At 38.9% G+C, this 22,373-nt stretch overlaps 2 protein-coding genes across 2 annotated transcripts; one reads left to right on the top strand and one right to left on the bottom strand.

Annotated features, from left to right (window-relative positions):
• Positions 1-839: 839 nt before the first annotated feature.
• On the bottom strand, positions 840-4,566 carry LOC130180532 (protein yippee-like 5). Its single transcript, XM_056394099.1, has 3 exons — positions 4,405-4,566; positions 3,401-3,572; positions 840-3,278 (listed from the first exon to the last, which is right to left on the bottom strand). Exons 2-3 carry the CDS (start codon positions 3,539-3,541, stop codon positions 3,054-3,056), a joined length of 366 nt encoding a protein of 121 aa, XP_056250074.1. The 5' UTR covers positions 3,542-3,572; positions 4,405-4,566; the 3' UTR covers positions 840-3,053.
• Positions 4,567-6,200: 1,634 nt separating this feature from the next.
• On the top strand, positions 6,201-21,588 carry plb1 (phospholipase B1). The gene is made up of 44 exons (XM_056392777.1): positions 6,201-6,316; positions 7,578-7,760; positions 8,725-8,780; positions 8,897-8,960; positions 9,128-9,191; positions 9,293-9,327; positions 10,053-10,119; positions 10,236-10,284; positions 10,988-11,053; positions 11,142-11,207; positions 11,293-11,348; positions 11,462-11,534; positions 11,635-11,742; positions 11,888-11,941; positions 12,322-12,390; positions 12,627-12,713; positions 12,799-12,859; positions 12,959-13,017; positions 13,458-13,531; positions 13,623-13,666; positions 14,166-14,274; positions 14,383-14,434; positions 14,546-14,626; positions 15,181-15,246; positions 15,377-15,477; positions 15,573-15,654; positions 15,791-15,895; positions 15,983-16,078; positions 16,190-16,261; positions 16,379-16,456; positions 16,538-16,598; positions 16,691-16,749; positions 17,408-17,475; positions 17,568-17,611; positions 17,765-17,864; positions 17,957-18,008; positions 18,177-18,257; positions 19,129-19,194; positions 19,341-19,435; positions 19,727-19,808; positions 19,893-19,997; positions 20,130-20,225; positions 20,361-20,435; positions 20,577-21,588. Exons 1-44 carry the CDS (start codon positions 6,274-6,276, stop codon positions 20,898-20,900), a joined length of 3,528 nt encoding a protein of 1,175 aa, XP_056248752.1. The 5' UTR covers positions 6,201-6,273; the 3' UTR covers positions 20,901-21,588.
• Positions 21,589-22,373: the final 785 nt, after the last annotated feature.

Raw genomic sequence — 22,373 nt, 5'->3', positions numbered from 1 at the left:
TTCATCAACCTTAATTAATATTTGTGCAAACTAAGTTCACTGCTGCTTGTTCAGTGCAGGACGCCTCCAGGAGTGGCTGCAGGAAAAGCAGACCTGTTGTTGATTCCACCACTGTGACATAGACCCGCACAGATACACTGACAAAGAAGCCCTCCAACGGGATCCGAGCTATAAATAACTCTACGGCAGCACTGCAACATTAGTGGGTGGATTAGGGGTGAATCGTCACTGCCTATTTATAAACCAAAATGCAGTCAAACCTTTGCATTGTGGATGATTCACAGTGAGTACTAAATAGATAGGATGAAACAGGATTTAGTCAAGATGTGGTATGTTACTGAACACAAATGTTTGCTTTTCCTTTCACACTTTTTACCTTACAACTCATTCAGTTTTTGCCTATTTGGGGCATATGTTTGACTTTAAATAATTCAGAGGAGTTCATTCATTTTTTCTCTTCCAGGGAGTAACATCATGTATTTCAAGCCTGCAGTGAAGCTCCACAGACCATGCTAAGCAGGCTAATGTCAGAGGCAGGCAAGACTCAGCATCATCCTGTTACTCAGTAGGCTGCTGCCACCTAGAGGTCGAAAGCTTTGGTTCTAATCAGAAGTGGCGTTATCCTCCCCTCACCTACATGAACATGTCAATATTCAAATACTGAACTCATTTGCCTTGAGCACTAGGTTTAAGCCATAGTTGGAAATCTAAACGGCAAATGTCTAAGTGCAAAAAGTTTTCTTTAGAGAGGAAAAAATATATAATTTGGCATGTGATTGTTCTTGCGTTCTTGATAAAAATGACATACTAAGCTACAAATTAAGCACAAACATGACAAATTATTTAACCCAGCAAGACTATATCTTTATTTAGAAATCACATCAGAGAAAATCTTGCTATAACCATACAAGAAAACATTTTCTTCAAACCTCCAATCAGGAAAATATTCAAGATAAATGCATCAGTCAATAAAATAATAATAATATAGAGTAAAGCAAATAAAAACAGTTGGCCTACCAATAAAATGCTAAAAGTGAACAATATATGATAACTATATTCTGTCATGGCCATTGACTGTACACTGCACTGACCTGGGGATATGGATGATGTCAGTGGCCTGAATATATTTAATATGACATTTTTTTGTAGAAATGACAACTTGCACATTCTTGCATGACCTTGTCTAAAGGCATGCAAAAACATTACCAGTGTCACTTGTGAAGGCTGGACCATTCTGGTAACGCCTGCAGGCATTCACCATCTGAAATGGCACAATGTTACACCAGGGCCGTGATGCTGGGCAACAACCCAGTCCAAAAATAACCTCAAATGTCATGAAAACTGAGATTTTTTTTCTTTTTTTTTTTCTTAACAATTTGACATTTTGAAATCTTTACTGACAATATAAAAAAGAGGCTCTGGCCTAGTCAGAGAGTCAGGCTTGACTTTAAAGACATATTACTCCATCAAAGCTCGTTTGGCTTTGTGTTGTAAGGAACAAGTCATCTTATGACCAAATGTGCTCTAAGCCCAGGATTATAAAAAGAGAAAGGGTCACTATCTTAGGAGTAATTTGACCCTCCGGGTCAGCCTCAGCATTCAACTGCTAAAATGAATTTACACGAAAAACAGTTCAAAAATCAGACTCAAGCTTAATTGAAAACTTATTTTTGGTTTGTTGTCGTTTCCAACAATGTGCTGTGTTACAGAAAAGACTGTTTGCTGAATCCCTATTTTGTTGTGGTTCAAGTTATTCCTTCAGAGGCTCTGTTAGTTTGTCCCTCACTGTCACCCAGCTCATTTTGAATGCCTGTATTGACCCATCCTCTCATAATCCTGTCCTTAAGCCAGCAGGCAGCCAGAGAATGTGTCCATCACACCTCAGACACATTCCTCCTCTGTCACATGGCTGGAAGGTACATGCTCCTGATATATCACCGAAGTGACATGTTGCTCTTCACACGGCACACACACACAGGCACACAATCCATGGTATCAGATGCTGATTGATAGAAATTAATAAAACTGTAGGAGCAATTCAACTATTTTCTTCTGTTTAGGAGCTCGCTTCCATACCGTGAACTGCAAAAATGGGACATTAAAGTCACTCTGTATATTTCAAAAATGTCATGTCAATCAAAATAATTGCACATCATGTGAGCCAAACCTAAAGAAAACTGCTATTATCATCATCAAACACAACAATGAATACTTAAATATGACATCATTCTGTGCGATTCTTACGGTATCATTTGAATGAGAACAGCGATTTGAAACACAACTACATTCTTTACACTACCAGCTAATAAAAGGTAACCGATATAGAAATTACAACTATCATTGTCTTAATTGTGTTCAGGGCTCACGACATGACAAATACATTGAGACAAAGTTCACAACACAGAAGCACAAGCCCCATGAACAAAACATGTAGAGTGACACCTCCACTGGTTCATTTGACACAGCAGTGTAGACTGGGCTGGATGATGAACATACTCAGCTCTACTACCTCCACTTATCTAAATAAACAAAACAACCAGGTGATGTTTTGTTGATGTGACTGACCATGTCTATTATCATGCATGTATTTAACTGCCATATGAAAATGTGTGGAGCATGCCTTGTGCAGCGATGATGAAAATTGTGTGTGACCGTGCATGAACACTTAAACACGTGAAGTTACAACTCCTAACAGTGTCCCCAGCTGTTTTGGGGAGGGGAAGGGGAAGGGAAGGGAAGGGAAGGGAAGGGAAGGGAAGGGAAGGGAAGGAAAGGGAAGGGGGGGGGGGGGGTACCCTGTGACACATAAATCAGGGAGTATTTTGGGGAAGCCTATTCAGCAAGAACAGATCCAGCAAACCAATCTTCTAATCAGCAGAGGTCTAGAGTCATAGGCCAGAGACAGGGAGGGGGTACGGGGAGTGAAGGCAAAACTTCACTGACCACTAAGTCTGCAGGTGGCAGTACGCAGCACAGAGGCAAAGGGATAAGGGAGAGGGAAAGGAGGACAAAGGAGTGAGCCTTCCCATATCAATTAATCCAACTTTAGGGGCTCATGAGTTGTCTGAGGGGACATGCTCTTCAAAGCCCTCACTCTCCCTAACCAGCGCCCTCTCCAGGATGACACGTCCCTCCTTGTACCGCTGACTGTCCTCAGTAGCAAACTCATAGATCCAACCCAGCTTGCTGTTGCAGTTCTTGCAGCTAACGTCTCTCACCATGTGCCTGCCGGTAAGCATCACTCTGTCCTGAACCTCGCTGTACTGCAGGTTCACCACCTGTAGGGTGAGAAACAAGCATGCACACAGGTTTTCAAGCAGGGAATGATATACTGAATTTGTGTATCCTGTCTGATTTAGGAGTACATAATCCTCCATGATTTCATGGCTTTTAACTGTACCTTATTGAAGAGGAACGCTCTGCCCGTGGCTCCTGTGAAACGTGTTGAGATAAGCTCAGACCGATTAGTCAGGATGGTGTCACAGTTGGCACAGGAGAAGAGGCGTGTTCCACCAATGTGGTCCAAGAAGATACGTCCCATTGTTTAATCTCTGGGAGTGACTCAACTACAGCTAATGTAGGAGAAAACAAGCAGGAGAAAACTATTCATTGCTGGAAAGTGAACTAAAAACAGAACTTGAATATAAACTGCATATAGGCAATGGACAACAGAAAACCCTAGAGTTGAATGACAATGTTGTAAATCAATGTGCAGAACTGTGTCATGGTGACTTTCACTTCAAGCTAAATATGTTTCAGTTGAACTCAACTTCAGTCACTTATAGACTCTATTCTTTAAGATGACATGAAGAAAAAGTCCTGTCTTTCTGTCGAACCTGGTGCAGGTTGACTTTTGAGCTCTGTTTGTCTCTTGCAATTGACTTCTTTGATATGTGAATTTGCCGAACAGTACAATGTGCACAATACAGAAACATCGTAACTTTAAAGTTTAGAGTCTCAAAAAACAAACATTGTGTGCTCAAATAGGTATTTACTGTCTTGTATTTTGAGGTATTCTTGTTTCCTGCCGCTGCCACAGTAGCTTTGACTTCATCAAGTACTTTTTGTTCCTGACTGATTTGTCATGAGTAGCCTACTGTTGACTGTAGGTGGCAGCTTTGAATAGTGCTGAAAATAAAAAGCCCTTATGACGAATACTGACGAATACACTCTATTTGAAACAATAACACTTTCGACTGAGTGGTAACATGAGACACAATGGCTGGTTTTCATTGCGGTTCAGGATAATTTGGCTGTGTGGCGTCGCACTGACTTATCTAGAAGAAAAAGGAAGCTAACGTCAGGTTAGCCGTTCAGCTAACAGCCATAATATTAACGGGCTAGGACCAAGAGAACAACAACAAAACGGATACTTCTGCTTAGCTCCAAATGACGGCTTCCTACCGTTTCTGATTAGTTCAAGTGGCACAAAATGTCCCCACCAGCGACGATGTCACCGATATTTGACGTATATTTTAGACGAACATCTGTTGTTTGTACCGTCGTCGTCGTCGTGGCTTTGTTGTTCTTTTTCAGCTGTTCCTGTCTGAGCTGTGCTCCCAGAGAATATCAACATCCGGTTATGACGGCTAGTATGTGCTCCACCAGGTGTCAGCAGAGCCGAGCAGAACCTCCACATGGACGAGAATGGCTTCAAATACAAAAACTGTATGTAAAAAGTTCAAATACACTATGGAGGTAGATTTGTCTCAATATTTTTTGTGTGAACAGATTGATAATCCGTGTGTAAATGTGTGATCTATAAACATATACACCTTCCACAAATATAAAAAATACATTTCTAAACTCACAAAAATGTCTTGCTAATACATAACGGATCTGCATATACACAAACAAAATTCCACTTTAGCTATTAAACCGGCACACGTTGCCATGGCGACAGTACACATTTTTTTAATCAATTGAAGCAGGGTACTGAAGATAAATTGTAAGCAGACCACATTTTATACCCATCCAACCTGTAGAGAGACAACTGGTGTAATTTCTTCACCATTGAGTTGACTATGATAATCATTCAGTCCATTTGACGTTTTTACGCCATACAACGTCACTGGAACAGCCAACTCACATTGATAAGGAATATGTCATAATGCACAATACTAACAAAGTTTAAGGTTACAAGGTTAATTTATTTATCATTTGACACAGGGTTGTACAACAAGATGAGACTCCTCCATAAAAATAGTTTTTTTTTATGACATCTTATTTATTAATTAATTTACTGTTTGGACTGGTGAGTAGCATAAAGGGAACTACCACATACGTTATAGTAAATATCCAGTCTGAGATTACATAAATAAGTAGTAACGAACACAATCACAGCCGTGTTATATTCAGTACATCACTCCATCATTCCCTCCCTCACGACTTCGAGTGTGATATTACTTTTATACAACAGTTCTATGAGCGCCGTAGTTGTTAAATAAGCAACAAGAGATTATGATTTGTTTGTTTATTTCATCTTTTATTCGAGAACTAAGCAATACATAAACATTTTTCCTGACCTACACAGTGCACACTAGCTTGCTATTTTATCTACACGTTACCTCAGGAGTGCGCCGAAGTATCCAGGGTTCTTCTCTTCATTCTCTTCTGACGACCATACGTCATTTAATTCAAATGTTATTTCTGGAAATATATTATTCTTTGCTAAGTTTGTTGCAATCTAAGATAGATAACGACAGTTAATGTAACGCTGATTAATGGTTAGATAGAAGCCCTGTGCAGCGGAGTGATACATGTAGTTAAAAGTCCCAGTGCTGTTGTACTCTATATCAGCACTCATGAAATGCCTCTCGTCCAATCAAATTACTTGGTCAGAACCAACTGTTGTATATTTTTTACATTTTGTTATTTTGCAGTTTTATGTTGAAATCGTTTAATTCATTCATCAACGTGCAATGCCAGTAAGCTTGCTAATGCTAATGCTAGCTGCCGGGGGAGGCGACTAGCTTGCCGCCAATAGACTATGCGCCAAGCCAGCAAACTAGCTACCCGGGAAAGCGGCTAGCTTGGAGTCTGTGTATTTGCATGTGGTGTGAGTTTTTGAAGCCTATGTGTTGTCACATCGATGAAGATGTTTTCTGTATTTCAGCGTGTATGTGTCTTTGCATGTGTTTTCTTAAGTTGACATGGTTGCTGAATGCCATTTGGCTGCTTCTTTTTCAGGGTCCTGGTGATGTGCATGTTGACTCTGTCACGCCTTCATGGCTTATTGGGACACATGAATGTAACAAAGCCATAATCGTTGAGATGATGATGGAAGGAATGACGTGCAATCCTGTGATACATCCAGGTACACACACAGACATTTGCCAATCTACCAAATAAACCGACACTGAAATAATGGACAAAACAGAAATACTATAGCAGTCCTAGATATAGAATATATATGTAGAATATATAGACAAATAAAAGGAAAAACCAAATTACCCTTAAGTTAATAATGTGCTGGGTCACCAGAACATTTTGATGGCTGATGCAATGCATCAAAACGTTATAAACCATTAAAAAAACACATAAATGAAATCTGATAACTCAACACAACATCCAGATAACTTTTACTCTCTTGATTCCAAGGGTCAGGCTATCTGCAAAGCCAATCTAAGGACAAACTCATAAAGTATTTAGCAGTCTAATCATATCTCATCACATCTCCAAAACTGATCCTGTTTTACTAGATTGCTGGTTGTTAACATACTATTATGTAACCTTGGAGAAATATATGAAACACTCCCAAGTGAAAGTTGGCAGTTACATTCATCATCACAGGTCAGGAAGTGTCCTCTGAATGTTCTTTCACTGAAAAACTAGCACAACTTTAAATTAGAAAGCAACACAAATGAAATTGTATGGTTACATGGACTTTTAAGTCAATGCATAGTTGTGTGTTGTTATTACTACCTGATTAAGAGGCAGAATATTTATGGTTGTTTGAGCTTTTACACCCAAATGAGTTTTATTATGAAACAGAAATGTACTCATTTCCCTGGAAAATCACTGTGGTTACTATCACTGTGTCCACAAACTCAGATATATACTCATAAACAAAGCCCTACTACTTGAAATGATGGAGCAACATCTTCAAAATATGTCAAAACTTGCAGTTTTATCCCTTTTATTTGAATACTATTCTTGTCAGAATGCATAAACCAAAATATGAATTATGAAGAAGGTGTTTCTGTCTCTTTCACCCATTAAATGTATGATGTCAGGGTTTATGGATGATTCATAAATATCATGGTCCTGGCTAGAAGTGTGACCTAACATTTCACTGACCCTCCATTATGTGCCCACTTGGTCTGTTACAAAACATGAAGATATTCTTTAGATTTACTGGATAAACTGTAGGTGACCCAGGTGTGACTAGTTGTTTGGTTGATTGTTATCCAGATAAACTGATACAAGGAAGATATGACTGAGAATAAAACAGAGTGGCTGAAAAAAAATAGCGGGAATGATGATTTTTCTTTTTGCATGAAAGGTGGTTTTCCTCTTCCTTCTTTTTTTTTTCCTTTTTAACTTTGCCCTCTTTTCCCTCTCCACCCCCTTTACAGGTACAGTGCTGTCAGTGAGAGCTGACACTCATTCTTTCTCTGAGGCTGAAGGAAAAAAAAGAAGAGGGCATTACACACAAACCCCTCAGTGTGGAAGGCACTCAGTATCTCACCACATCATGACGACTAGATCTGCACTCCTGTTTCTGGCGGCCCTTGTTGGATCCTGTGCTCCATTCACAGGTAAAGTACAGGCCATAATGATATATTCACTATTAGTTTGACAGATTTAAGTACTTCCAATGCAAAGCTGCTCTGCTTCTTTGAAGGTTTGTCATGGTCATGTTCTCATGTTGGTTACTGCATGTTGCACCTAATTTAGCACTTGTGAGCCTTTTACCAAAATGTGGATGAGAATAGTTTACACTCTCATCTACACAGTGCCTGCTGCTTAAGTTTGAACTTTCTCATGCATTATGTGATGTAAAGGTAACACTTTAAGGCCCACAGCATTCATAATAGCATTTACAAGCAGTATACTGATATTTCATAAATGGTTCATAACATATTATAATGTAGTTGAATATAGCTTTAATACATTTATAAATGTTGATTAATGCCCAGTATTTGTCACCAATTGACAAATACACTAACAAACACTTATATCTGCTTACAACGACATTATAAAGTGTTATTAATCATTCATGTTTGATGTTTATGTACTGCTTATAAATGCTAAATAGGGACTATAATTAAGTAATGTGGGTTTTTGAAAGAAAGTTTACAATGGGTCTGTTAGTTACATAGTTAGTTAGATATAAAGCACCACTGTGGTCAAAGGACTTTGGGCTGCAAATGCAAAAAGAGTAAACTACAACGAAAGTTTATGACACCACAGTTTATTACACAGCTCTATGCGGCAAGCGGTGACTGAAAGTGAAATCAGTGAATTCTTCATGAATCAGTTACCGTTTAACAAAACAAAAGAATGAGCCGTTATACCGAATTCTATTCACCAAATTACCAGTTTAGGGGGAAAATGTTATAGTTTTACTGGATTTTTAGCTGCATACTTTGGTTTTTACACTTGATTAACTGTTAAAAAAAAATTACCATTAATTTTTACTTTAGTTTTCAACTCAATATCTCTCCTGTGAGTTCATTTTGGTACTGAGTACAGTATTTTTGTTTCTCATGTCACATTTAGACACTGTCAACACTGGTGTAAGAGAATATGAACCCTCAACAGAAATATCAGACAAGGTACTGTACTGTCAGTTAATATGCTTTAGTGTTCATTTAAATTAGAGTATGTACCAGTCATTTGCTCTGTATAGATACTGTGATAATGAGTCTGAGGAATTGTATTTCTGTTACAGACAGAAAGTTACATGCCAATACTTTGCTCACCAGCACCTGGCCCCTGGTCTCCGTCCTCTTCAGGTAGGCAGTTTCTCCTGATCTCTTCCAATTTGAGTTATTTCTGTGAATACACATAAACATCAGGCCTCTTATTTACTCGAATTCAAGCCCATTTCTTTAAAATACATTGTCCAGTGTTGTATCATAACTTTGCCGACCATTGAATTCCCTTGTTTTCTCACCATCAGTTGATACTCTCAGACCTGCTGATATCTCAGCTGTTTACATTCTGGGAATGCCGTTCTCACACAGGTAATCACTGGAAGTGACATATCCAGTGTTTTCCAGAGCTGGATTTTTAAATCTTTACAAAACTTAACTGTATATAACAACATGTGTGTCTTAATCATTAGGGATGAAGCATCCAGAGTGGCCAGTAGTCTGACTGGTAAGTCTATAAATTCACGAACTGCACTTTCCCACCACTGAGTATTTCTACCATCAAGTGGGAAAACAAAAGTGTGTAATCGTCTAGACTACCAAGGTGACTTAATGAAGTCTTCTACTTTTTTTGCCCACTTTTGCATTCACTATTTGCAGTCACAAAGTAATTGAGGGATTCTTGATTTGCCATCGTCTTATCACATTGTTGCATTGTTAGAAAAGATAGTTATTGTGAATCCACCTTTATCTTCAGTTGAAAAAGTCTCATGCTATTTAAGATGATTCTTAGAAAACAGACATAATCAGCACTTTTGCTGAATTTTTTTTTTTTTTTTCTTATGTTGAATGTTCTAGTTACATTCTCAGGCCCAGTCCTGTTCACTGATTTTGTTTTAGTTAAGCACAATAATCTGGCTCTGTCACTTATTAACTCGAGCAGATTTCAGTCAGAAGTCAAGACCATGGCTCAGGAAATACCAGATACAAAGCACACTTTGATGAATAACTCCTGAGAACAATAATCTTATAGTTTAGTTGTGTTTATCTCTAAGGATAAAACAGTGGGCCATAAACAGAAGTTGTTGACCCTCATTTCCAAAGAAATTAAGCAAACTCTTTTTTTTTCCACAGCAGCAATTAACACATCACGTACACAATTTACTGTCTGATTAAACATACTGTAAAATTACTAATGTCTTTATTGGAATTGTGTCTGTGTGTCTGTAATAGAGTTGCTGTCCATGTTTAATCCTGACATGATCACTCAACATGTGGATCAGACCTCAGCGCAGCCAAAGTAACACACACACACACACGACACACACGGACACACACGGACACACACGGACACACATGCATAAATGCCATTTAATTAGATTGCTGCACTTTGTAATATGAGTGTTTGTGTTGCAGGAGTTTATTGGAGGAAGCTGAGGAACTGTCTCTTTCCTTGTCACATCAGGTGAGCACATAAAACAATATTTTATGTATTTTAAACATTTTATTATATCAGTGTAGACAATTCAACCCTGAGTGAGTTTATCTTTACAGCTCTGTCAATGTTTTGGAGGACAAGTGGGTACAACATGTATTTCCTCAATTTGAGATAAATGCAAAACAAGACTCCAAGAAGTCACTGCTCTGGCTCAAAAAATAGTCCCCCAAATAAACCCGTAAAACCTCAACTTGTGAATTTTACATGTTAGTTTTTATACATGTTAAACAAGGAAGATATAACATGTTGATTGGTGAGCTTTAGTGGTTCTGGTGGGCAGAACCTTTTACCTGTGGACAGAGCCAGGCCAGCTGTTTCCCCCTGCTCCAGTATGTTAAGCTAACCGTCTCCTGGCTGTGGCGTCATATTTAATGACCATATACTGTACTTAATAGTGGTAGCAATCTTCTTATCTACCTAACTATCAGCAAGAACCCAAATAAATTATTTTCCAAAAATGTCAAACTGTTCCTTTATCACCTTTTAAACTAATTTCATTTCATGGCAGTGACTGGAAAACCATAATCTAGTAATTGTTATACACTGTATCTTCTCTAACAGTTTCTAGTTTTAGATAATCTTAACTAACAGTCCACATAGCTTTTCCTCAGCCATTACCCACATCTCACATCTTTCACATACCTTACATATCCATCATCTATTCTTGAAGGTCTCAGACTGGAAGTTCGTGCTGCTGTTTGTCCCGGCAGACTCCATGTGTGCCTGCTCTCCACATGTAAGATTCTTCGTTTCATACAAAGTCGTCTAATTACACATTTCTGTAAACGATGATAAGAGCGTGTAACTGTCTCTTTGTGCTTCAGGTTGCTGCAGATGTTGAAGCTGTTGTGCAGGATGTGGAAGCAGTTCTGCAGATATTGCAAAAAAGGGTACGGTACTTTTTGTTGATTAGAATTTTGCCATGAACAAATTTAAAACGGAAAACAACCTAAAATGCTTGGTGTACGTTTACAGTTGCGTCGGGCTTTAGTTCATGTCGCAGTATGGAGCACATATCTTCAGCAGAACAAGTGAGTGTTTTAATTTTTTTTGTATGTATGTACATGTATCTATCTTGTAGTGTTATGATCCTGCTGATTGTAAAAGGCATGTTACAGTGATGTGCTTTCCTTTTATTTTCTAGCATGTGTGAGTGCATGAGAGATGAAAGTATAAACCAACGCCTACATAAAGCAACTCTGCTAAAAACACTGCAGGTAAAAAAAAAAAAAAAAAAAAAATCATGTTCTCATGTTCATCTGAACCATATTTGGCTGCTTACATTACATTACATTTATCCATTTGTCGTGTCTTCAGGACTCTCTAAGTCATGTCTTGGAAAATCCGAGGTGGCACAGCAAAAGTGCAGACTTCACCGCCATGCTCCAGCCTGCCCCAGTTATCCTTGAACCCAACTCAGACTCTGTGAGTAAAGAAAAGCTACTGCCAGATGCCAGTTATACAACAATAAAGCGACAAACAACTGTAAGATATACAGCCTTCCTTCCAGTAACAATGTGTGAAAGACCCTTAAATGGCTAATGTGTAACTAGCGTGTTCTTCTTTGTAGGATAACGCACAGTCTGAATTAAACCAACTTGCTGTTCAGCTGTGGACAAACATGGTAAGTTTTTAGAAATCGACGTCATGAATTAAATGTGCAGTGTTTGAATGCTGAAAACCTTCAGCATTGATCTATATTCTGCTGTTCTGACACTGAACTTGTGTCCGAGTTGTAAAATGAGACAACAGGGATGAGTCACCATGATCCCTCAAAATAAAAACTGAGATGGAACAGTGATTACAGTGAACGTTTGCTGCTCTGACAAGAGATTAGATAAGAGATGTAAAGATTATCTTGATGGCTTTCTCCAGAATTGTTCGTGTTTACGAACTGAAGACTTGTGTAATCAGTACTGTTAGACACAGTGTGATTATTGGCTGTGCAGAATGGCCCCACGTGAACCCTCAAATCTTAACCAATGATCGCTTTTCCTTCTCCAGCTTCAACCAATGACAGGTCAGACAGAGGTCATGGACAACGATGTCATTGCTATTCCTTGCCCTACCCAGGTGAGGAATGCCGTCACATAACAGTCTCTTCAAAGTCACAACAGTACAATGAGTTGTGTTCTAGCTTTGATGCAAAAATGTCACAAAGAGAAAAGAACTAAATGTTTTGCAGCAAAGCTCAGCTATCAACACCAGACTCTCCAAATAACAAAGCAGACTTTAAATATAAGATTTAAATCTGAAACTTATACTATGGTTAATACTGTGACTCGTTTCTTTTTCCACTCTTATCTCAGGAACGACCTTTACTGCGGACACGGAGAAATTCTCCCACTGACAGAGAAAAGACAGTTCACAGCAAAGCCTCTACACTCACAGATCCTGTAAGTCTTTCAGCTCAGCTTCAGCACCACAGTAGCATGACAGCACATACAGTAAAACTTATTGAAGAGTACTGTCTGTTGTCAGGTTATGGGCACTGAGATACCTTGCGCAGACCGCAGTCCATCTCCCACTACACCAGCATCTGGTAAAAAAAACAATATTCTTTTGGCTCTTCTTCAGTTTCCTGCTCATATATATTTTTGGAAATGTATTGTCATCTGCTTTATTCTCTTTCCTGTGTAAGTTCATGAACTCAGACCTGGAGACATCAAGGTTGTGGCAGCAGTAGGCGACTCTCTGACAGTGAGTATCTCTATTCTCCTACTTTCTTAGCTACTAACAAGACTACTTTTTCTTTCTTAAAATTTATACCTGCACTACTTTGGAAAAAGTCAAACTTATCTCAGTAAAAAAGCATATATCATGGATGTCTTGCCCCTTTTACATGTCTTTGCCCATCATCTCAGAACTCTCCATGACTGCAGGAAATTTGCAGTTAAAAGCAGCATTTGGCATTAATTTAATACACTGAATAAACTATGTAATGATTAATAATTAACACATTTATACTAATTTTACAAATGTGCCCAAATGGTAACTGAATTCTGACTTTAATACTGAGAGATGATTTGTGGCTGTTTACACACACAGGCTTGCAGCACCCAAAATATACACTTCTGATTTGATAAATATTTCCTCTGGTTCACATGTTCTTAGTATCATCAAACTGATGTTTTCTGCAGGCAGCCAATGGTGTGGGTGCAAAGTCAGACAACCTTCTGTTAGTGATTAATGAGTACAGAGGACTGTCATGGAGGTAAGTTTGTTCAGATTTTGATGTGGAAGAGTTAATTTGGTGATTCTGAGAGCTGCATGTAAAACTAACAGGCTGTTTCTGCCATTTTCAGCATTGGTGGTGATGCAAACATTACCACTGTAACCACTCTGCCAAGTATGTTTGACTTTTATGTTATTTTATCAAATCAAATTACAAAAGCACAAAAAGAAAATGCTTACTTGAGATTTCTCTTATGTCCATCATTGGCCAACTGAAGTTACGCTTGATAACATCTATATTACAGTATCTTATCACTAACATTACGGGCCTGACTGTGTGACACACCTGCCTTCAATGCCAGTTTACAATCTCAATCAATTTTGATTATCAATATTAAGTTGCCATCTTTAAAACATTTATCTTACAGTTCTGAGATAAAATTCACAAATCACAAGCTGTAAATAATCACTACAGGAATGCAATAAATCATAGAGTAACATGATATGAAGAGAACTTTCTTCACCAAAAAATATGAATTACTGATTAGATGAGGAATAGAATATAATTTACATATGACCATGTCTGTTACATAATATAGAATGTACACAATGTTGTTTATCAATTAAATCTCTGCTTTAGTCTTGCTGACCTTCCCTGTGATTGTGGTTTGCAGACATCCTGAGGGAGTTCAACCCCTCCCTGACCGGCTTCTCACGGGGAATAGGTAACGAGAAATCTCCTCAGGCCTTTCTCAACCAGGCTGTGACAGGAGCTAAGAGTGGGTCAGTCACGTTCTTTACTTACTATTGAGACTCATAAAGCGTTGGAGCAAATAGTCTTAAACCACAACAAAGAATATGCACTGAAAACCTTTCTGTTTCTCTTCTCAGTGATATGGTGCGACAGGTGCGCGTCTTAGTGGACAAAATGAAAAATGATTCGGTAAGGCAGTAAACTACAGTAGAAACACATAAACATGTGCTCTCGTGCAACCTTTGTCTCAGCTCACACATACAACATTAACAGAACATTTACTTCTTATCTTCTTTACAGCGCATTGATTTCCACAATGACTGGAAAGTTATCACCATGTTTATTGGAGGCAACGACATTTGTGACTTCTGCACAGACAGCGTGAGATTTTATACTTTTTTTTCCTATTATTTTTCTCTTATTAATATGTGATTGTTGAACTGTCTTAGATCGCCACAGATGACAAAAATATAGATTTAGGATCTGTTGACATTTCAAACAATGTAGTTCAAGATCTACTTTATCATTTACTTGTCATATTGCTCATTCAAAACATTATAAACTGTTTGTTTTGGGCTGTAAACAACAGCATTTATCATCATTAGCTCATCTGATGATTACTTTCTCAATTAGATGTTTTGGCAATATGTTGTCAGAAAATAGTTACAAATAGCCATGACAATATCCTAAGGCCATATTTATATGTAAATTGGTTGTTTTGATCTATCAACAGTCCAAAAACCTCATCAAAGATGAAATAAGCAGCAAATCCTGACATTTGAGAAGCAGCAATTATTTAGCATTTTATTACTCAATAGAGTTGCTGATCGATCTTTTTCTCTCACTGAACTAATTGATTAATTGACCGATTGTTCGAACTTTTATTAGTTTCATATTCATGCATGCACAGATTCCATCTCACGTTTTTTCCACAGGCTTTCTTCTCACCCAGGAATGTGATCACGCGTATCCGCCAAGCTCTGGACATACTCCACAGTGAAGTATGTTTTCTTCTATCTGTCTTCTTGCACCTAGCTCACACAAACTTACAACTTCACTGCATGTTAGCAATTTGAAAGTCACAATCCAAAATACAGACAGCCTGTGAACTTAATTTTTCATACCTCCCAGGTTCCCCGTGCCATCGTCAATCTGGTCGAGCTGTTAAACATTGTAACACTGCGTGATCTGCACAGAGATAGCACTCTGGGCTGCCCCACCTGGTTTGTAAGGTTAGTCCCTCTCGGTTGTATGGGACACAAACAGTTTGATCAAAACCAAAAATTGATCAAGTCATCACTTAACAGTTTTGATGTTTGTGTTTCAGTTTAGTTTGCCCCTGCATACTGAAGCCTAAACAGGGATCCTCTGAACTCCAGACGGTCAATGACTTCAACAGAGCTTATCAGGTACAAAAAAAATAAAGACTAAATCAGTTCTGTGAGTACAGGGCTCCCATCGTGACACTGTCAACTCAAAATACTTGTCACTGAAAAGTCAGACACACCTGTTTCCACTTCTTTTTTACACTTCCTTTTCTCCCAGCATGCTATGAGAGAGCTAATTGACTCTGGGCGGTATGACACACACGACAACTTCACTGTGGTACTGCAGCCCTTCTTCAGGGAGGTATTCCTTCCCCTGTTAGAGGTAAGAGCTCACGCACTTGAAACATTTAATATTTCCAATTGTGTTTTTTTTTTAAGTGTCTTCCCTCCTATTCCTTCTTTTTAAAAGGATGGCCGGCCTGATCGCTCGTACTTTTCACCCGACTGTTTTCATCTCAGCCAGAAAGCTCACACTCTCATGGCTCGTGCTCTTTGGAACAACATGGTAGGATTTACTTTATTAGACGACATTTCCTACATTTGTAATTTGGCACATGTGGTTTTTATTTCTGTTATAATGATCCAAAATAGAGCACTGACTTTTACAATCTCTTAGTTAGAGCCAGTGGGCAACAAGACTTTTACGCAAGACTTCACAGCAGGCGTTGATTTGAAGTGTCCCTCTGAGGTAACTTCGCATCCAGCAACATTCTCTGAGTCCAACTTTTATTTAATCAAAAATATACATTACATGATGTTTTAATCATTTTGGTGTACTTGTGTTTTTATTTTATTTTTTTATTAGAGCAACCCATTCTTCAGGACTGCTATCAACAGCAACTACACCTTTCCAGGCCCACTACCCACACCTGCTCCTGTTACTGTAGGTCATGGAATTTCTGCATGATGCCAGGTAATAGACTGTGACTATAAATGCCTAAAATATGTCTCTGTCATTCTTTAGAACTGGGGAAGTGACTTTTCCTGTGTGAACACAGCTCCGTCCAACTCTGTGCCCACTTCAGGTAAGCATTCTAGGTGCTACTCAGGTACAGTAGTACCACAAGTGAAATACACGGATTAGATGTAAAATATGCTCATGTTGATCTTTTGTTAGCTCACAGGATACGGCCAGCAGACATCAAGGTGGTGGCTGCTCTGGGAGACTCTATAACGGTAAGTTTGAACACCAGAATGTGACCAAATAGTCTGATAAAAATATCCTGACTAAAGACACACTGACCAAAAAAGCTCCCCAGAGCTTTCAGTTGCCTCTCAGTCTTCCTCATGATGGTTTTTGAGATTACTGTCTGCAAGGTGAACACATCTTAAAACCCATTTGTGTTCTTTTGCTTTTGCTGTATACTGTTTTACATGTATATTTTTAAAGTACTTTTCTGTTTTGAAAAGTTTATTTGCTAATAGACTAAAAATTAGAGACCAGAAACTGTAGTAACATCCCATTATTATTATCCAATGGTTATTATCTCATAAGTGGTGTCACTGGGACTGTGAAATAATTTCAATGGAGGGTTAGAATAGATGATTTGTGCGAGTAATGAGAATGTAATGAATTTTTTAGACAGTGTTATTGTTATATCTTTTTATGCTGTAGGCATCATTTTCTACACATCATTTCTGCAAAAGCCAGCTTGTCACATTTTGTATCTTTTTGATCTCCACCAGAGCCAGGATCCACTTGTGGATCAATGGTGTTACGTTAAATTAATAAGCAGAAAGAACATTATCAATTTAATGAGTCAGGGAGAGAAACAGAGGAAAATGTGTCTGGAAATTTCTGAATAATATAACCACCTTTTTTTCCTGCATGCAGGCTGGGTTTGGTGCGAAGGCAAAGAATCTGCTGCAGCTAAGAACCGAGTACAGAGGCGTGTCATGGAGGTGAGGGACTGCACGCAAAGTTTATACACAACAAGTGCATATTCATTGCATTGTAAACATTTCATTCATTGCTTGTTTTTTTCATTAAACAGCATTGGAGGAGACAAAAAACTCGAGACTGTCACAACATTACCCAGTAAGCCTCTTCTGTTTCTATTGTGCCCTTCTTGAAGTGTAGTGCAGATTAGCTCCACTAGATGTCAGAGTTGGACTGTAACAAATTCCAAACAAATTTCCTTTCTTGTGCAGTAATATCCCTTCTTCTTCTTTTTTTTTCTTTTTACATCAGATATCCTTAAGAAGTTCAATCCTAAAATCAAAGGAGTGTCAAAGGGACAAGGGAAAAGGCAGACTGGCTTAAACATGGCTGTATCAGGGGCTAAAATATCGTGAGTTGTAAAATTTCTTGATCTGTTTTCATGATCAAATCGTTCGCTTTCAGATATTTTGTGCACTCATGAATTCCTCTAATTTTCTACAGAGGAATCCCAGGGCAGGTCCGACGTCTGATTGATACCATTAAGAATGACTCTGTGAGTTTAGGAGATCATATATTAACAGATTCAAACACATTTCCACTAATTTCATGACCACAAATGATGTTAAAATAATGTACATGATAAACAAAAAATGTTAATCTTTGTTCCATCTATTTGTGTCCGTCTCTTTGATTCTCTGTGCATCCATTTAATGGAAAACAGTCAGTGGATTTCGAGAATGACTGGAAGCTGGTGACCCTCTTCATTGGAGGCAATGACCTGTGTCAGTACTGCAACGACCGGGTGAGCTGCTTTAAGAGGCCGTCACAGGAAATACAGGATGATCCAACGGATGAAGGACATTTTCAAAGCACTCGCTTTAAGTAAATCTCCTACCATGGGACGGTGGTTAAACATCCTGCAGTGGTTGTGCGATGCCCCGTGTTGTGTAGAGCTGTCTCATGATATCACTCTCCAAATGGGACTAAGCACTGGAGCAGAATAATCAAGCTTTGTGAGCAGCCCTCCCCTAATTGTTTTATTGTGTCAGAGTGAGATGAGAGCAGACATGGTTTCTTTTCAATGAGCACATTCACTGTCACTTTGCCCCTCCAACACAAAACACACACCCCTCCTCTATCTGAGCCTCTGTCTGCATTAAACAAGCACACGGGGCACAGTGACAGGCCTTGTTCTCTAAGAGGCATAAACAACACAGAAGTCAACCCAGACTCTCTTCATCCTGTCTCTGTCTCACTCCTTCCGTCTCTCTTTCTTTCTTTCTCCTTTCTCATTTTGCCTCCAAACCTCTCCCCCCGCCTTCCTCTTCTTTTTTTTTTGCTCTCTCTCTCCATTACTCACTCCACTCTTTTAATGTTTTGTGCTTTGAAGCAGAATATCAAAGCCCAGCATCAATTTAAGATGAGCCCCTGAGACTGTGATAGTGACAGCTTAGGGTTAGTTGTTGCGTGCACACTCATACATGTTGCATGACGTTGGCTCTTTTGGATGAAATGGGCTTTTTAGATACAAACCTGGCAAGTTTCCCCCAAATGTGCCTTAATTATTCTGCTTTTTACTGGCCACAACAAAAAGGCGTAAGTGGGCTTATGTGTACATGTGCTCACTATGAATTAATAAATAGCATTGTACATTGTGTGTTCCAAAACTGCAGGCCTCTTTGTCACCTCAGAACTACAGCTATCATATGATGACAAGCCTGGACATGTTGTACAAAGAGGTAAAGAGCTGTTATCTTCTAAAAAATGGAAGCTTTAAAATATTTTCAGAGATCCTGCACTGAAAACGCAGGTTCACTTTTCATTGATGCCTAAAAGGATCAATTCTGAATTCTGAATTCTTTGAAACTCTTTCTTTTGGCCACAGGTTCCCAGGACAATAGTTAACGTCTTGGAGATCCTGGAGATTGAAGGTCTTCGCAGGATCAAGAGGGATAGTCTTGGGTGCAGTGTGTTACAAAAGTACGCTCATTGATCCACTCATGCCAAATCAATTCTACGTGAACCGAGACCACTGAGTCCAGGGGGGGGGTTGGTCTCTTGAGTCATCAGCACTTGTCTTAATATTGATTTTATACCTTGTCTATCTGCAAAGAAATATATAACATTTTGCTATTTAATAAAGGACTAGCTCATCCAAAAATTGTGTACTATGCAGTAGGTTGCGTTGTGCAGCAAGCAGTGATGATTCAACATTCATCAAAGCATTTTATTTTCAAAAATCAGCTGTTACTTTTCACCTTTGATCCTCAGGTATGTCTGCCCATGCTTCTTGTTGCCCGGAGAGGATTCCCCAGAGCTGGCTGAAGTGAAACGGATCAATCGAGAACTACAGGTTAATTGACTAGAACAGGGAGTGTTGAGACAGGATTGTTACATTAGCTGTAATAACAACAGCATGTTGTGGTCTTTCTTTCAGATTGAGACAGAAAATCTGGTGTACGGAGGCCGCTATGACGGCAGAGAGGACTTTGCAGTGGTTGCACAGCCCTTTTTTCAGAACTCTATCGTTCCTTTGAATGCTGTAAGTTATCTCCCACCCCGAACACCCCCCTCCACCCTCCACATATACTGTCGGAAAACATATACTGTAGCTCAGTAACAAGCCCTTCCCCTCAGTGTACAGACACTGATGCTGTATTGTTTTCTTCTCCAGGATGGCAGACCTGATACTACTTACTTCTCTGAAGACTGTTTCCACTTCAGTGAGCGTGGACATGCTGACATGGCTATAGCTCTGTGGAATAACATGGTGAGTCTGGCAAGGCGGGATGGTGAAAGGCTAATTGAGCTGGACAGTGGAAGGTTTTTGGATGGTCTAAATTACCACATCTCACTGCAGTTTGGTCATGAACTGAGGAAAGATGTATTTCTGTTTTATCTCTAGTTGGAGCCAGTGGGTAAAAAACAGACGTACAACAATTTCACAAACGCCAGAAATAACATCAAATGCCCCACTGAGGTAAGAAAGCTGCCGCACAAAAACCCCCCACATGCCGCTGCTGACCCAGTTGTGATTTTGTCTGTACAATTTGTGCATAATAACATGGTCCATGCAAGTGAATTTGACTTAGTCTATGGCCTTCTTAATGTTATGTTCCAGGAGCATCCATACATCTTCACAAAGGCGAACAGCCTGCCCAGTTCGACCACCACTACAGCACCCAAAACCGACAGCACCACCTTTCCTCTCACCTCCACCACCTCCACCACCACCACCCCCACCCCAGCACCCACAACGCACAGCACAGCCCTGCCTCTCACTTCTGATTGCTTGGACAGTGTGCCAGTATGGCTCGCTGCTGTGCTGGCAGTTATTGGTCTTCTCATTGGCTGGAGTGTCACCTGGCTCCTCCTTTCCTGCAGAGCCAAGAGAAGCAAGAGGAAAATGACGGCTACAGTGGAGATGAAGGGCACTGTGTTTTAAAGTGCTACTTACTGTATTTTTGTGCTGAACTATTTGAGGGAAAAAAAATACAAAACAATGTTTAAAGTGATTGTAGAAAGCACATTGTTTGTGGTGATAAGGCAGTTTTTCATGACATCTGCTCTGTCTAGAGAAGATAATTATTTTCCTAGAACCACAGAAAATGTGAGTGGATGCAGAAATGGAAAAGGTACACTGGTCTTAAGTAAAGCAGTAAATAAGATAACCTAGTGAAGTCTTGGATTTAAACCTTACAGAAGTCAAAGGGTGGAAAAAAATTATTGTAATTGTGTTCAAGTATTTAGTACTCATGAAGGATGGTTCCCTTCACATTTTTATATCACTGTTGCATCAACCAGGAAGGTGCATTTAAATGTTGTAGCTGGTCTAACAACTGACTTAATGAAAAATGACAATCTACAACCAATATAAATCAACCACAGGAAGTTTTCTGCTGTTGTATGTTTAATGTTAATACTGTGAAAATGTATGTAATGTGAAATGGAGTCACACACAATACTCGACTCAAATTTTTGAGTACTTGAATGAAATGTACTTAGTTACTCTTTCTTGATGTAACAACAGTACACTTGTTGTAGGTGTGTTGTCATTATATGCAATGATAAACTTTGATAGAAAAGACAATATAATTAAACATTCTTGAAATTTTTTTTAAATAACCTTGTCACCTGTGATTGTAGCTTTGTTTATTTTTGTAATTTACAATAAATAATTTGCAATAATTCATATAAACTATTATCTGGTGTGACTGCTCAAGTGACATCTGCAAAATCAGACGTCAACCAGTAATGGGCTGATGATGCAGCCTGCCTGTTCAGGGAAATCATCACCATTACAACTTAATGGTATTTATTTTAGATACACGTGAAATGTAGAATGTCACCACATCATAAATAACCCAAACCGTGCATGCATAAGTTACTTTTGGAGCATAGCACTCATCAGCCAGCATTTATTAGCTTTATCAGTGATATAGCCTACTGATAAAACATAAAAGGTTATTTTATGACCTCCTTACAATGATAAAAGCCACCGACTGCTTCTGATAATAGTCATCAACACACAGTAGTGGAAAGTGCATTTTCTGCTATTTTCACTTTCACTATAACTTTATAAAACACAATGCACTGGTACAGATTAAACATAGAATCTAATACAACTATTTATAATGCCTATAATATTCAGGTTTTCTTTTTTTTTTTTATAGCACTGAGGTCACAGTGATGATGTTTTAGTGAACTGCATTATATTAAGAAGTGTTTCTAATATTATCCAGTAAGCACATACTTGAATTTATACACATCCAACAGTGTGTGCAAAATCATTGTAAACTTTGTAAAGGTAGAATTTATGGCAGGCCTGTTTCAGTTTGAAATGCAACAGATAGCACCTGTGTCCATTGAGTGTAATGACTCTTACAGCAGAGGTACACTTTGCTGACAACTCTTTAGT

This window comes from Seriola aureovittata, chromosome 13, assembly GCF_021018895.1.
Source record: "Seriola aureovittata isolate HTS-2021-v1 ecotype China chromosome 13, ASM2101889v1, whole genome shotgun sequence".
NCBI classification, from domain to species: domain Eukaryota; kingdom Metazoa; phylum Chordata; class Actinopteri; order Carangiformes; family Carangidae; genus Seriola; species Seriola aureovittata.
This window is presented reverse-complemented; position numbering and strand designations above follow the sequence as displayed.

Coding starts and splice junctions, on each gene's coding strand:
- LOC130180532 (XM_056394099.1), bottom strand. CDS start 3,541: ATGGGACGTATCTTCTTGGACCACATTGGTGGAACACGCCTCTTCTCC. Junction 3,279..3,400: donor GAGCGTTCCTCTTCAATAAG/GTACAGTTAAAA, acceptor CTCACCCTACAG/GTGGTGAACCTGCAGTACAG.
- plb1 (XM_056392777.1), top strand. CDS start 6,274: ATGATGATGGAAGGAATGACGTGCAATCCTGTGATACATCCAG. Junction 9,328..10,052: donor AGTGGCCAGTAGTCTGACTG/GTAAGTCTATAA, acceptor TGTCTGTAATAG/AGTTGCTGTCCATGTTTAAT. Junction 15,655..15,790: donor ACTTCAACAGAGCTTATCAG/GTACAAAAAAAA, acceptor CTTTTCTCCCAG/CATGCTATGAGAGAGCTAAT.